General features: G+C 47.2%; 1 protein-coding gene across 3 annotated transcripts in view; it reads right to left on the minus strand.

Annotated features, from left to right (window-relative positions):
* The window catches only part of tenm2a (teneurin transmembrane protein 2a), a 152,991-nt gene that overhangs the window by 30,260 nt on the left and 107,209 nt on the right, over positions 1–15,522 (minus strand). For all 3 annotated transcript variants that reach the window (XM_053428883.1, XM_053428882.1, XM_053428884.1), the window contains exons 6-8: positions 3,758–3,880; positions 2,159–2,364; positions 1,376–1,571 (exon numbers count right to left, since the gene is read on the minus strand). In XM_053428883.1, coding sequence (XP_053284858.1) covers positions 1,376–1,571; positions 2,159–2,364; positions 3,758–3,880 — 525 coding nt within the window. The remainder of the gene's footprint in view (positions 1–1,375; positions 1,572–2,158; positions 2,365–3,757; positions 3,881–15,522) is intronic.

The raw sequence follows: 15,522 nt of genomic DNA on the forward strand, positions 1-15,522 counted from the left end.
CACTCCACTTCACTTCATTCTGGCTTTGCCCCCCGCCATTATTTTCTTCCCTCCTGCTCCCTCCTTGACTTCTCACTCTAATTCTGCCCCTGCAGCCTCTGCCTCTCCTTCTTCCGCACCTCTCCTACTGAAACCTCTACTGCCAGATATTTACATTGAAGGGTTCCTTCAAACCACTTGACTCCTTCTATCCATCCCCCCACTTGTACTCAGGTTTGTGTCTCTGAAATTATTTGCGCCGCTGTTCCGGCTCCTAAATACATCCAGTTTGCAGGGTTGTTGCAGCATTTTTATTTTGGATACGTTCCGACTGTACATGTGGTGCAGACAGATCCTCTTCACACGTGCACTTACACCATGGAAGTGATTCTAAACTCTCTGATATAAAAAGCTGTGTTTTGTTTTTGACTGCACATTCTCCACTTGTCCTGCTACGTTTTTGGCAAACACAGGTTGTTAAACTCACTAAGCGGTCCTGCCTACTTGACAATGTTACTATAGTTGTGTGGCGAGTGGCAACATTGTGCACATGCTGCTGGTGTGATTTTCACCCTGTGAATGTGCAAAGTCTTTGTCAAGTTGAACAAAATAAATCTCTGATGTAAATGCTACTATGTTCCTTTTAAAGTCTCTCTGCAGGTAACAGTTATTAAGGATTAACTTAAAAGTGCTCCATCATGAAACAGAACTTTTGCACTGATGTCGGACCTATAACTGTCTCCTCTGTATAAATCATGGCCCCCTCTATGGCCCCTGATTTAGACAAATCCTAGATCTGCCACTGCACTATGGGTATAACATGGTTTCGACCTGTTTCAAGTTAAACTTAAGACTTTTTGAGACCAAAATGGATGAAATTTAAGATCTTTGTCAAGTATGACAAGTCCTGGAATTGCTAATGGAGGAAAAGGTGAAGTAGCCTTGCAGAGAATAACCCTTAAAATGCCACAAGAACCGACTTTGATCTTTCCAACACCCACAGTGAGTGTCGTCACCAGCTGCACGTTGGTTTTGTTTGTAGTTTTATTTAAGTGTGCTAATATCTGTATCATAGAGAAAGAAATATCCACGGATGGAGCATTTTATTAATATTTAGCAAAGACTTTTTAAGGCACAACATTTTTTATTTAGAATTGTTTTTAGATTTTTAAAGGGGTAAACCCTCCGTAATGATACAGTGTTCATGTAGATGCTTTGAATACAAAAGACAAAAAGGTTCTGATGTGTTGATTTGACAGTTGAACTGTCCAATGCTAAATCAGTAGCGTGTCCTTTTAAATCACTGGTGGTGAAAAGCTTGGTCTCCCTAAACTTTCCCTCTTCTAAACACCATCCTGCCAATCCTCTTTCTCATCTCACAGTTTTTGCCTCTCACCCATGATGTTTGTGCTGAAGGAGACCATCTCTCTTTCCCGGCCGTCGTTGTAGAAGGCCAGGTGCCAGGCGCCGGCATCCAGGTACTGGACAAACACCGCCTCATTAAGGACCACGGTTTGGATGCTCCTCCTCTCCCGTGGAGACTCCACCACGCTCCACTTCTCCTTTCCGTCCAGCCGCTCCATATAGTCATACTGATGGAGAAAGAGTGAGAGAAAGTTGAACGGGAGTGCAAGTATGAAGTGTATGATTCATTGATGAAGTGCTGTTCTGGCACTTCTTCACACTGTGAAAAATGACCCACAGTTGTGTGTACAGGAAGATTAAAAGATGGAGGGAAGGAAGTGCGGCTGGAAATTGCCGGGGAAGCATGAAGAATGCAACAGACAGAACCCCTCGACTCAGACAGTCATTCTCCGAAGACACATTCAGACGTGCTGCTGCTGCAGCGCCACAGCCTCAGCTGCCGTCTCTTTACCAGGTCAGGCAGTGAAACAGTTATCTCTGTGCAATTATCCTCTTCTACAAATCAAATCCGCTGTTAATTGAGTAGGTTCTAATTAATAAGAGGCACTAAAACTTACATTACTGTGAAATTAAATTAAGTATAAATCTTAGCCTGAACTCGTTTTATTCAAACATCTATTACAATAAGTCACAAGTGGATTTTAGGATGTTTTTTCAACTGAATTCTTCATTTTGTGGAGAATTTCGCATGATTAAAATGATAACTCTGTGGGAAGATCATTCACCTGCAAGTCTTTCACTTGCCAGATTTTACCTGTGCATGTGACGGAGGCAGGCCCTTGCGGATGTACACTCCAAACAGGGCGTCCTTGCCCAAGGATATGTTGAACTTGAGGAACTGGGGTTGGCTGAGGTGCAGCAGCGACCTCCAGAACACCCCCGGTGGCACCTCTTGAGTCACCCGCCGCCCGACCTCAATGTTGCCGGTGTCTATGCTGCTGTTTCGGCCTGCCCACGGACCTGGAACGAGGGGAAAAGAAACTGTATAATCTGTGATTATATGCATCGATTGTCAGAGTCAATAGTTAATCATCACAGTTTACTGGGAATAATTTGCTATAAAAATTCATGGTCATTGAATAGTAGGGGGACGAGCGCCATTAGCTCTGCAAACTGTGCGTCCGCAGCTTGTGTTAAAACGAGTGCTGTTAGGCGACGGCAGGATGCAGAATGAAGCCTTTTGCTGCGCGGCCTGCAAGACTGTGGACTTTGTTCTCTAGGCTTAAATGAGCGAGCTGATGGAACTGCAGGGGAAGAGCTTTCCAAGCAGACACGCAAACAGGCACGCACGCAGCAAAACACAGCATCCTGCAATCAGGTCAGTCATCTAACAGCAGAGACTTTAGGGCCCGGTCGGAAGAGAGACTGAGTGCGAGCGAGCGAGCGTGTGTGTGTGTGTTTGCAGAGAGTGGTGAAGAAATGAAAGTAACAATGAGAAGAACGACGGCAGCATCTGGCCCAGATGGCTGGGGAACACAATACAACAGTCCTCTCATTAATACAGAATACAGACACAAAGCAGCAGCCCACATGTATCTATAGTACGTGCTGTGTGTGTTGCAGAGCGAGATCGAGCGAGTGGAAGAAGAATAGATAGAAAACCACATGGGGGCCTTGAGAGAGAGAGAGGGAGAGAGAGAGAGAGAGAGAGAGAGAGAGAGAGAGAGACTGGGGGGTGCAGTTGGTGTTTTACCTTGCTGCTGACTGAGACGATAAACCTAGCCTGACACAACTCGGCGGAGGGGTTACACAGCACATACTGATAGCACCGCTAGTATCCCACCATGAATTATGGAGATATTTGAGTTGGTGAGTGTTTGGCTGTAAAAAGAAGTCTTTTGGACTGCTTTGGTACGTTGTTGCACAGCAGACGCAGCATTTTAAAGGCCTTAAAGGGAAGTCGCAGGCAATCTCCATTACTTTTCTTGCTTTCAACAAACCCAGCGATGTGTTTGTCCGACAGTCTGCGCCACTGAGGCCCCCCCAGCCGGTTTATTCCTGCTAAACACATAAATCTTTAAAACGGGTCAAAAACGTGTAGGTTTATTTCAGGAGTAGATACAGCATTTTTTAGGGTGTATTTTCAGCCGTGGATTAATACACATTCTGGCATGCCAGTGAGTGTTTACAACACCGGGGTGGAAGTGTCTGTGGGTGACTCTGATCAACCACAGCAGCTCTGCTTATTGTAATGAAGGAACATGTTACCCTCTGCAGAGTGTGGCTCATTAATGTGGAAGAACTATGAAGCACGGCGGCACAGAGAAATAAATGACAGTTTGTTTTTTTTTTGCTGCAGAGAGAGGATAGTTAATGATCTCAACGTGGGGGTTGTTTGTGCTGTAGTTCATACCTCTGCCTCCAGAGGGCAGCGTGGCCACGTCGCTGTTGACAGGCAGGCCGGTGCCCAGTCCGTTGTTTAACACCGGGCCGTCGGATGGCTTCAGCTGCCATGTCAAGCCCAGAAAGTTGATCGCTGCACACAAAGAGACGGAGAGGAAAAAGAGAGAGAAGGGAAGGGAGGGAGTTAGAGGACATATGACTTGAATGGTGGATTTATTACAGGTCCAGGATTAAAAAATAAAGCCGCGCCACAGAAATACAGCAGGTCGACCCCTGTAAGTCTGATCTGTCATTTATACTGCAACCAGGGCTGCTGTTATATAACACTGCTTTTACTCTTTTATCAATCACAGACACTGAGGCGAAGTGGCAGGTCGCCCGCAGCCCCCGAAACAGAGGCAAGCGTTGCACGGCTGACAATTAAAAACGACAAGAGAGCAAATCATTGTCTCCCTCCCTTTTTACCTCCACCTCTCTCAATCCTCTTTCAACCTGACAGTGTCTCCTGCTTTCACTCGGAGGCCTTAACACCGACTCGCGGAGAGCAAGTGACAGATTGCTCTCTGAAGAGATCGCTCTATGACTTTCCCTTCTCCTCTCCTTTTGTCCTCTGTTGTGTTATTGTGTGCTGCTGGTATGAGAGTGCTCCGGTGCGTTCTCTCCTCACTTTGTCAGCCCCGTGCTCTCCCTGCGTCTCCTCCAACTCCCTTACGCCGGCTGCCAAACCTCTCCTCCCGCTCCCCAAAAATAACGGAGCAGTGAGAAAGAAGCCCATCCCTTTGCAGTACTTCTGATTCGTGGTGACAGGTACACGCGTTTTCCTGCACATGAGTGATTTCATTTGTTTCTGTTTGCTCCATATTAAGAAAAGAAATAAAGGAAGTTGCAGAGCGGCCACAGTGCACCTGCAGTGGTGGATGCACAAACACAGTGGTGTGAGCTCTGAGAGCACACATGCATTATGTAGGTGTTATTGCATGCCTCTCAGCATTGGCTGTACCCCCGGCACATGGGCCCATAACACCTGCATCTGAGGCCCAGGAATCAATTTCCCTCTCATCAAATTCCATCTCCACTTGCCCAGGGTTTACAGACACACTTGCACGAACACACTTACACGAACACATACACGCACACACACAAAGAGGGATGAGTGTAAAAGTTGCAGAAGAAGGGGGGATGCGGCTTTAGGATTTGCTGCCGGGGCAGACTCATTCTCACCCATCTCTCTCCCACTCTCTCTCTGTGTTTCTTCCTTTTTATGCCCCCCCACCACACATCCTCCTCCTCCCCATTGTTGGTCAAAGGAAAGCGCTGACACCTCGACTGCTGCCCGGCCTCCGCCGTCAGCTCTTTTTATATTTTTCATCGGGGTAGGGTGTGTGTGTGTCTGTGTGTGTGTGTGGGGTGGTTACAGAGAAGAAAAGAGGGAGGGAAAGTGAAAAGCAACAGACACTACAGTGTCCTCCCTCCCCCTGTCTCTCTTTTTTCTTACATCCACCTCTTGCCCTGTCCTCTCTCGACGCGCTGACCTTCATCCCTCTCCTTCTTTTTAATTCCCCCCTCTTTTCTTTCTCCTTTCTCGTCTTATCTCTGCCTGTCCCTCCGTGTAGATAACGCAGACATGCAACCGTGCACACGTGCCGGCGCACGCACACGCAGAGATGGTATCACGGGGGTTGGGGGAGTGGCGGACGATGGAAAGATTACCTATTGAATCAGGTGGAGACAGTAAGCAATCCTGAGTCTATTGTGACGGCGCTCCCAATCTAGGTCATCCCTAAGAACGCACCAGACAGCCCTATAGTTGGCTTGTTGTGTGTGTCTGTTCATTGTGTGTGTGTGTGGGCTGGGGTCGCTGCACTTGTGTGGTTTCCTGTCTCAATTCTTTTCCCTCTCCTGTCGGGGGTTGTGAAAGCCTGACCAATAGATGGCACTCTTCCTCCTCTGTGACAGGAGCATCAAACTCAGTTACTCTGTCAACAGGTTTCTTTGCAGCACCGACACAGACCGAGAGAGACAGAGAGAAAACTAAGACAAAGAGAGAAACGCTTGTTAACATTCTCTGTACACGCACCATCCCTCATTTCAACAAAACTTCTAACTTTGTTAGGGTGTAATTTGATCCCAAATGAAACTACTGAAATTGATGTATTTAGCTTTGTGTTGCCATAATTCTAAGCATTTTCCTTTCGGATCATAATTGCGGTAATTACTGTTTTCAGGCTGCATGGGAAGACTTTACCGAACGCAATGCTGTTAAAGCCTATCGGTATTGAACTCAACTGACAGAACGACGGAAGAACAGGAGAGGCCGTCGGTCTCAGGATGTGTTTTCCTTTCTAATCTGTCGTCTCACTCATGTTCATTTATCACACACCTCCTAACACACACACAACCACACAAACACGCACGTACACGCACACGGAAAGATCACAGAGAAGCAGGTTTAACAAGCAAACGACTTGGATTAAAAATAGATCAGTTGCTTCATGAGGTTTTTTATGTAATCTCAATACATAATTCAGAGAGGCAAAGTGCTTGCCAGTATCGACTGCAAAAGACAGTATCTGAGACAGCACAGTCACACGAGATCATGTGACAAAAAAAAAAGAGAGGAAGGAAGGACTGATGGACAAAGAGAGGACGGGAGATGGGGGCAATGGCCAGGAGCTCGAGGGGCTCGAGACGAGGGGGGAGGGGAGGAACGGAGATGATACAGGAGGACAACGAGAACTGAGAGAATATTAAAAACGTATAAAAATCCCCGGAGGATAAAAAGAAAAAGAAAAAAGGAGAGCAGGGAAAACAGGCTACACTTGATGTTGCGCAGAAGGGAAGACGAGATGAATAAGGGCCCCGGCGGATGAAATGAGGAAGAGAGGAGGAGAGATTTAAGGGATGACTGGCCCTGTATTCATTGACTGGGCTGGGTGAGAGAAGATGGCCGTGATTCATCCTGTGACAGTAAGTGGCTCGCAACACAGGCCGTCGGACAGAAATACAACGCACATGTGTGTTTCGACAAATATTTATACATCTCAGAGCTAAAGGTTGTTAATGGACTTCTGCATGAGAGGCAGAAAGGTGACTTTGTGGCAGACCGTGCACTGAGTGTCCCCTGACTGGAAAATATTGTATCATCATCATTCTGTTCTCTGGAACATGTTCCAACTGTCCCCCCCCCCCCACACACTCTCTCTCTCTTCCTTCCCTCGCCCTTTTCTGTCTCAACTCAACCTTATCATTGCCTATTTAAATTGCAGCATCTCCCATTGAACCAATTGCACCGCTCCTAATTGCACCAAAGGCAGAGAATGGCCCTCTCGCACGTTTTTGTTTGCAATCTCTTGCGCTTCAACTAAAGCAACACAGACAACAAGGGTACACACACACACACGCGCGCACACACACACACACACACACACACACACACACACACACACACACACACACACACACACACACACACACACACACACACACACACACACACACACACACACACACACACACACACACACACACACACCCACACACACACACACACTAACACACACGTTTCTCTGCCGTCTCCCCTGGCCGTCCTGATAAATGCATATTAACTGTTCTAATTCACCACTAAATTAACAACTCTGACCTCAATTAGGGAGGTAATTGTGGCTGAGACCAGCCCCCCAATCCTTGGCCCAGCTGCTAATTGGTTTAGGAAGCCTTCTTTCCCTGCCGCTCTACCTTTCTCTCTTCCCCCCTTCCCGCCGCCATCTCCGAAGCCCTCATTTAAAAGGCCAGTAAACATTTTGTTGCGCAAAACAAACACATGCATAAGAAGCAGCCACCTGAGAGAAAAAAAACACACCCCTCGCCGTGTCTTTCACAATCGCTCGAACCTTCCGCTCCATCTCGACGGGTGCAGTGCTAATGTTGGTGAGACCGAGGGGGAAACAGTGCGCTGCCTCAGGTTTCTCAATATTCAGGCCATTTGGGATATTTCTTAGAATTTATCACACAATATGTACTTATGTAGTCTATAAATAAAGCAGCCTTCTCTCTCTCTGCTTAGTTTGACGGCGCTGCTTGCCGAGATCATTTAGAGTCTCAGACAGAGGGACGGGGGCGGCGGTTGGCTGCTGCCCTTGGGGGTCATACACTCTAAGAGAGACAATTTGTCTGCCTCTGTGTGTGTGTGTGTGTGTTGGCGTATGTGTGCTTAAAATTGCAAGGTATTAACAACAAGCACGCACACGGGCTCACACATCGCAACCCCCGTTGGGACCTCCTCACCCAGCTGATGCAACTGGACTGTAATTGACTGCAACACAAAAGGTTATGCGAGTTGCTCTCGGCTCTGGTACCTGCAAAGAACAGTGTCTCAGGTGGAGAGACGCGCCAACTCACTCAATCACGCAGCGAAATGGCTTTCTCATTGGCACTGAAATATAGAGACGGAGACCACGCAGATGAAGCCGTGTGTGTGAGCGCGTGAGTGTGTTGTGCGTGCCTGTGATAGGCTAAATGAAAAGAGATGTGCATCTGAGTGATGTCCTCCTTTCTGAATCCTCATTTCCTCTTCAGATATCTCTACCCTGACCCCCCCCCCCCCCCCCACCCGTCTCCTCCCTCCCTCCCTCCCACCCACCTCCTTCTCCCCTTCACATCAACCCACTCTACCTCATCTCCTCCCGTCCTACCTCGGTCCTTCTACCTCTCATCGATCTGTATTAGAAACAGGATATGAGGAACTATGCTATCTTATCGCAGATCAGAGACCGAGAGAGAATGAGTGAGGGTGGGGAGGGGGGGAAGGACGGTGAAAGAGTAGCCTACGCTGTGGAGGACAAGAGTCAGAGAGAAAATGAGAGACAGAGAGGAGGAGGTGAGAGGACAGCGATTTCTTTCACTTCACCTTCATCCATCTCCTGTTTCAGGACCAGTGAAGCACCATGGGCCTAATTGGACTAACGATTGGGCCCCGATAAGACCTCTGCTAATGAATAAATGAATGAGGAAGTAAATAAATGGAATGAACCCATGCAGGCTAATGTGGGCAATATGAACCAAGAGTAGTGATGACGTCAGTGAGGCTGCAGATAATGGATGAATGCACACGTCAAGGCATGGAATAACGGCTCCAAGGCACGTACTCAGATTTCAGGTACACTAACAGGAAGTCAAAGGAAGAACATTGATGTAAGCACCACACTCTGGACGACCATGTGTGCCCCCTGCTTTGTATTACCTGACCAGTGCATATGACCCATTTATCCCTCTGCTGCAGATGGTATAGCACCCTTTGCCCGGTCCTGGCCATACCCTGCTCTTTTCCTGGACTTGCAGCGTGTGGTAAGATCCTAACCTTTATCATTACGACAGGCCCTGCTGCTACAGACACACGCTTCACGTCTGAGCCTTATGTCCCAGCTTCCTGCATTCACCATATGCCAAACCGGGCCCTCACCCCTGCACCCCTGCAGACACCAGCGTATACGAACACACACACACTCTTGAGCGACACTGGCCCTGACCTCTAGCTGTTCCAGCTTGCGTCAGCAGAAGGGAAGCCACATGCAGAGTGCGAGGGGACTTTGGGGTCAAGGTGTTGGGCTTTGGAAAGCAGCCACATTGTGATACCTGCGAGTCCGACACCAGTTCACCAGGCAGGCCCGATACTCAAGGGCTCACTGCTCTTGGTTTTTTTGTACTTCAAAAGTCTCGCAGGGAGGAAAATTACCACAGAATTATTTTTCGTCGTATAATTAGCAACTCATTTGAATTCTCTCTTCAGTCTTTAAAACTACAAGCAATTACTAAGGCAGTGGTTCCCAAACTTGAGGTCGGCAACCCCCCAGGGAGCGGTCCAGAGATGAGTAGTGAGACTGGAAAAAAGACATAACATCTATTTTTCTGACCTTTATCAATCTCGCTATTGCAGTCTGCCCTCATGTACCCGAGTTTGAGGCTTGTGTCATTATGTCAGACAGTATGTGTTTCATGTTGGTGTTTAATAAGGCTGTATATTTGATCCAAATTTCACACATTGATCTCTCTAATTATAGTGTTTTGCACGCGTTAGAAAGATGTAGAAGCAGACTTCCTTCCAAGTTAATCAAAAATAACCCCAAATAGGATGTGGTAAGAAGATCAAAGAGCGTATCCAGGATAACTTACTTTAACATTGCAATGTAGGGTGTTCTTCAAAATAAGTTTCTCAGAGAATATTTCATTGTTCTTAATTTAGAAACTAAGCAAATTTAGGGAACTGATATCTATGAGTATTTGAAGTTTGGTGTGGCTTGATTGACCTGGAGGGGACTTGGTGGAGGTCTGCGCTCCACTGAATAAGACATATGAACGAATTCTTGTGTGTGATTTAGCAGCAAGTATGAAAAGAGTGTAGTTTGAAAAGTGTGCAGAAATCTGTAGATTCTAATGAATGACAGAAATTTACACCACTTTGATATGAATTTGACAGAAAATATTGAAGCTATAGATCTTTTCAGACTTAACATATAATCATTAACATGTCATTATGTAAGGGAGCACTGATACGAGCCAAGCAAGGAACTTATAAGCAGGAAGAGCGGCCAGTAAGCGATTGTGATCAGTCTGGAACCGTGAGACAGCAATGATGGATGGAAAGTGGTCGGTTTAGAGGCATGAAGGTCACACTCGATGACAGTGTGTGTGTGTGTGTGTTTGCATGTGTGTGTGGGTCATTTTAATCCAGAGGAAGGGGAGCTGGGAGCAGACTAAAAATACACTGTGAATGTCTGTGTGTGCGTGCATGTGAGTGCGTGCGTGCGCTCTCATTCATCAGTGGTGACAATACCATGTGGAGTATGCCACTGTGCCTGACAAATTCAGCCATCACGCACGCACACACATTCACGCGATACACCCCTGCAAAGGTGACACAAGCGCCCGCTGGCAAGTTTGCTCATCGCAATGAAGGGCACACCTGGGCCTGTATGTGTGTGTGTGTGTGTGTTTGTGTCTGTGTGTGTGTGTGTGTGACTGTGCACGTGTGAAAGCACTAGACACGAGTAGTCTGACATGGCCTCGATCTTTCATATGTGTATTCCCTCGTCTGCAATGCATCTCTTCCTCTGTTCCTTTTCTCCCTCTCTCTCGCCGCGCTCTGTCCGCGAAAGCTTCCGTCTTCTTCTCTTTTTTTTTATCCTTTCTGACTACTTTTGTCATCATCCCCCTGTTCTCGTTCTTGTCCTCCACTGCCTCCTCTCCTCTGTCTGTCACACTCCCTCTGTTCCCTGCTCGCTGTGATCAATTAGGAGACATTAGTCCCAGAGTTATTCCAGGTGACAGAACCTCAGGAGGCCGCGCTCTCCTTCATCTCTCCTCTTTCTCAGCCTCCCCCTCGGTTTCTCCTCTCCACACCTGGCTGTCTTGTCACTCCTGTTCCTCCCTCCCTGTCACCCCCTTCCTCTCCTCCCCCCATTCGGGGCTGACAGTGACATATCAGGCTCAGCCTTCCTTTCCTCCGTCTGTCCCGTAATCCATCCTCCTTTCCCTCTTCCCTTTATGTTCCGTCTACATGCCGACAGTGACGCATCTCCCCTTTCCCCCCTTTGCCCTCTTCTGCCCTGACTCTATTCCACCCATTTCTCTTCTCTCTCTCCCTTTGCCTTCCCTCTATCTCGCACTCTCCAGGTTGCCGCTCACAATGACGGACCCGTCCTCCCTCCTGTATGCCAACCGTTCACCTGTATCCTAGCAACCACCTCTCCTTTGGCTCCGGTGCTCCATGCGGAGCAAGCAAACAAGATGCCGGGGGAATGAAGAACAAGCACTCTCGTTTATCCTCCTCCCTCCATCCGTTCAGTCATTCCTTCACACGTAAGGAGGAGGCCATACTCCGCTGGAGTTGGGAGCTTTTATGCAAAAATGCTGTCTGTCCTCACAAACAAGTAAATGTTCTCAAACTGTTGCGAACACGTATGTAGAGGTGCAGGAATGTACAGAAGCACAGATATGTTTCTCTGCATTTATGTGTGTGTGTGTTTATCTCATTCTCATGGCTCCATTCTTACAGCCACACTTAGTGAATATTGCTTCAAAGGGACATTGTCTATCATACCCCTGAAGCATGCTAAGTGCCGTCTTTGTTAAAGGTTCTCAGTGTGTGTACATGTGTTTGTGTGCTTCCGGAAAGTTGTTTCTGAAGCTGTTTTTATGGTTATGAAAAATAAATCTGGAAAAATAAGACAGTTGAAGGCCAACCTGCCCTCAAAGCTGCAAAATCAGACACACATTTCACTCACATACGTTGCATTGGTCGATGCAAGGGAAGAAGGACTCACTCACACACACGCAGGCTCGCACACAAAAAAGAAAAGTGCTGCTCGGGCACATGTGTCCCAGTGTAATTTATGAGTGGGCTCCTGGGCGGACGCCTCGGAGGGGTCCTCTTCACGCTGCATGGCTCTGGGTGCTCGGCACAGTCCCTCCAGTGAGCGCAGGGCTCTATTTCTCACACACAAAACGCACAAACACGGCACCACAAACCCACCCAACCCCCCCATGAGTGGCGAGCTCCACTGACTGAAACTCGCTGCACGATTAACGCTACAAGAAGCCAGGTGAACACAAGGGTTTCAGGCTTGGCAGCACTGTTACAGCTCTGTTCGGCACAGACAACAAACCAGAGCAACACATTTCCTCACAGCAGATTAAACGGGGACCCGGCAGTTAGCAAAAAGTGATAATAACAATAAAGTATCATTTCAGCCTTGTTCGGCTTACTGAATTACAGCCAGCGGGACGATTAAGCTCGGCAGTAAAGTGCTGACCAGCGGTATATTAAAAACACTAAACGTACAGAAAATGGAGCTTAAAGAAAATGTTTAGGCAACCTTTGTTTTTACAGTCACTGAATTGCATTAATAAAATGCACCATAACACAGAGTAGTCACAGTGCACTTGGAGTAGCATGCAAACAGTATATGAATACTTCAATTATTGATATTGGAAACAAACCAAAGTTACCAATTTATGAAACAGATGAGCTGTGTGTAGACTGTGTGGACATTTTATACTCAAGCCCTTTTTCCACTGGTCAAAAAAACCCAATAACATCTGGCTTTTGTCTAGAATGGGTATGGATACAATCAGCAATTTCTCCCAAGTCAAATGACTCTTCAGTAGACAGGGTATTATCAGCTTCAGCTGCAATCGGCAGTGAAACGTGACACCCTTGTGCACATGCTAATTTGGCAAGACAGTGAGGTCAGAGCAGCTTCGTTTTTTTTGGGGGGGGGTTACCGGTGTTTAAAAAACCTGCGTATACCTGACAATTCTGATATAAACAGGTATTTGAGTTGTCGACTGTTTGGGTCCATGAAGCGAATGAATCAGTTTGGTTGGTAAAAGCTTGGTATTTATTCTTAGTAAACCTGAAGGACCTTTAGCAGTGATGCTCTGTTGGGATCGGTGGCTGGGATCCTGGGGTAGGTTTTGTATTTTTCTTTATTCTAAATTATTAGTATATTTTGTGTTTGTGTATTTTTTTGTATTTTTGTGTCTCTTTAAATAAACAACAAAAATAAAATAAAAGCTGAGGTTGTCCCTGCGATAAGCTGGCAACCTGTCCAGGGTGCCTCTCACCCTATGTCCGCTGGGATTGACTCCAGCCCATGTGGCCCCAAGGATAAGGAGTAGGCCTGCAGATATGAATGTAGGGATGCTCTAACAAAAACAAGTATTCGTGTCAACAATGGCACATCGAGCTCTATTTGCACAAAATCAAATCATAGAGATAAAACAGAGATCTTTGCTGTCACTGTGCCCCACTGCATCCCTGCCCTCATGTATCTTTAGGGAGGTTTGTTAACTTTGTGGGAGTTGTGGCCTTCCTTCCCCCTCCTCACGCTGGTTTCGTTGCTCCATATGTGGCTGTCCACTGCAGTGTGACAGTCTGAAGCTCAGGAGAGGGTGTATATGTCTCTGCGCCCTAGGCATGGGGCTTTGATCTGCTCTGGAGGACACGCAGCACTCTCAAGGGCAGGCCAAAGGAGGACAAGTGCACACAGGCACAGACTTGAGTGCACATTTGGACGCATCTAGAGGTGCTTCAATCCAAACATCACTATGGATGGATGGATGGATGCTGAGGTAGATGAAAAAATCTATATATATTTAAAATAAATAATGAAAATTATATTAATAATGCATGTAGGGGCAATGAAGTAGTTGTTCTTTCTGCTGATGCCACAATTTTTTTAAGATCCCCCATCTGTTGACTTTGGTCTCTGGGGTAAGAGGCTAATCAAGGGCTCAGTGACACATCTGCCCCCTCTCTCTGACACCCCCCCTACACACACACTGTACAGTATATATGTCCTTTGACTCTCTCTCTCTCTCTCTCTCTCTCTCTCTCTCTCTCTCTCTCTCTCTCTCTCTCTCTCTCTCTCTCTCTCTCTCTCTCTCTCTCTCTCTCTCTCTCTCTCTCTCTCTCTCTCTCTCTCTCTCTCTCTCTCTCTCTCTCTCTCTCTCTCTCTCTCACACATGTCTGCGTTCTCTTGTCCGGTGAGCGAGGTCAAAAGGAATAAAATCAACACCCACACACCCACTCCCACACACTCTGAGCGAGGCTCTCTCTCCCTCTCTTCCCACAGATCTACCAGTCGACAGCCATCAGAGTCTCTTCCTGAGGTGCTCAGTAAGTGCTCTCCTCTGAGTGTCGGCCATCCCTTTGAGTTTAACAATTGCTCGTTGGCTTCCGATCAGTGAAAAACATCCTCTCTCCTGCTGGGTCTGTTAGGATTCCTACCCTGAACGATACCTGCTCACTGAAACAGCCCCTGCGGTTAATGTATCCTCCTGTCTGTTCGACTGGCTGTTTACATAGTGGAGGCCGGAGCTCCTGCTGAGTCAGGTTTTGACCGTGCTGCTCAAAGCTCTCGCCTCGAGCAGGGCTCAATTTGTAGCAGAGCTTTGACGGAACGGGATCCGGGACCTCCCCGATTGGGGCAGGCGCCTGTTTGATTAGATGCTCACATTCGTCTCTATCAAAATCTGTAAATACATTCAGATACATTCGGGGAGAGATCAGGCACTCATGTCACGCAGAGTCGCCTGGAGTGTGTGGAGCCCTGTTTGTTGTGTGTAGGTGCAGCGCTGTGCAGCCTACTAAACAGAGAGGAGGAGATCAATAGACTGACAGAACACGTCATTAGTCTGCTTCCTTTGCCTGCTTGCTTTTCGTGGTTGTAAATAGGACTTTTGGCCCCAGTTCCATTTGTACCCTGTTGTAGGTAATCCACCGACAGAAGGGGAACAACAGGGAGGTGCAGGGATAGTCGATGGGAGCGAAGGAGCTGCAAGGCATGAACAGCTGTTTCTACGTGCCTCCACCTACAGATTTTGAGTGATTACCGTGAATGCTCTGATTATTAAATCTAAATTAATGATGCTTTGTTTGTGATGACATTTTAGCTTTGTTCAGTGGATAAGCAATAGGTGCTGGGCTCCAGACTTGAGTCAGACTGGGCGTCAGGAGCACTGGCACAAATCCTGATGGGCTCCGCATCAGTGGGATAGTGGACCGCTATAATATCTATAAAATTATTACTGCACTGTAAATCTCTTTGTGTGCCTGTTGCTCAGGTTGCACATGAGACTGTTCTCTGTGCACCGAGCGCGACTGAACTCGATGAGGAAACACAAGAAATAATCAGTACTCAAATCTTTAGTGTTAAGAAATGGGCGTTTCAGCTTTAGACTCATTTGTCCTGGTGTCGGATGAATGCAGAAAAGAAA

Source organism: Pleuronectes platessa, chromosome 8 (assembly GCF_947347685.1).
Source record: "Pleuronectes platessa chromosome 8, fPlePla1.1, whole genome shotgun sequence".
NCBI lineage: Eukaryota > Metazoa > Chordata > Actinopteri > Pleuronectiformes > Pleuronectidae > Pleuronectes > Pleuronectes platessa.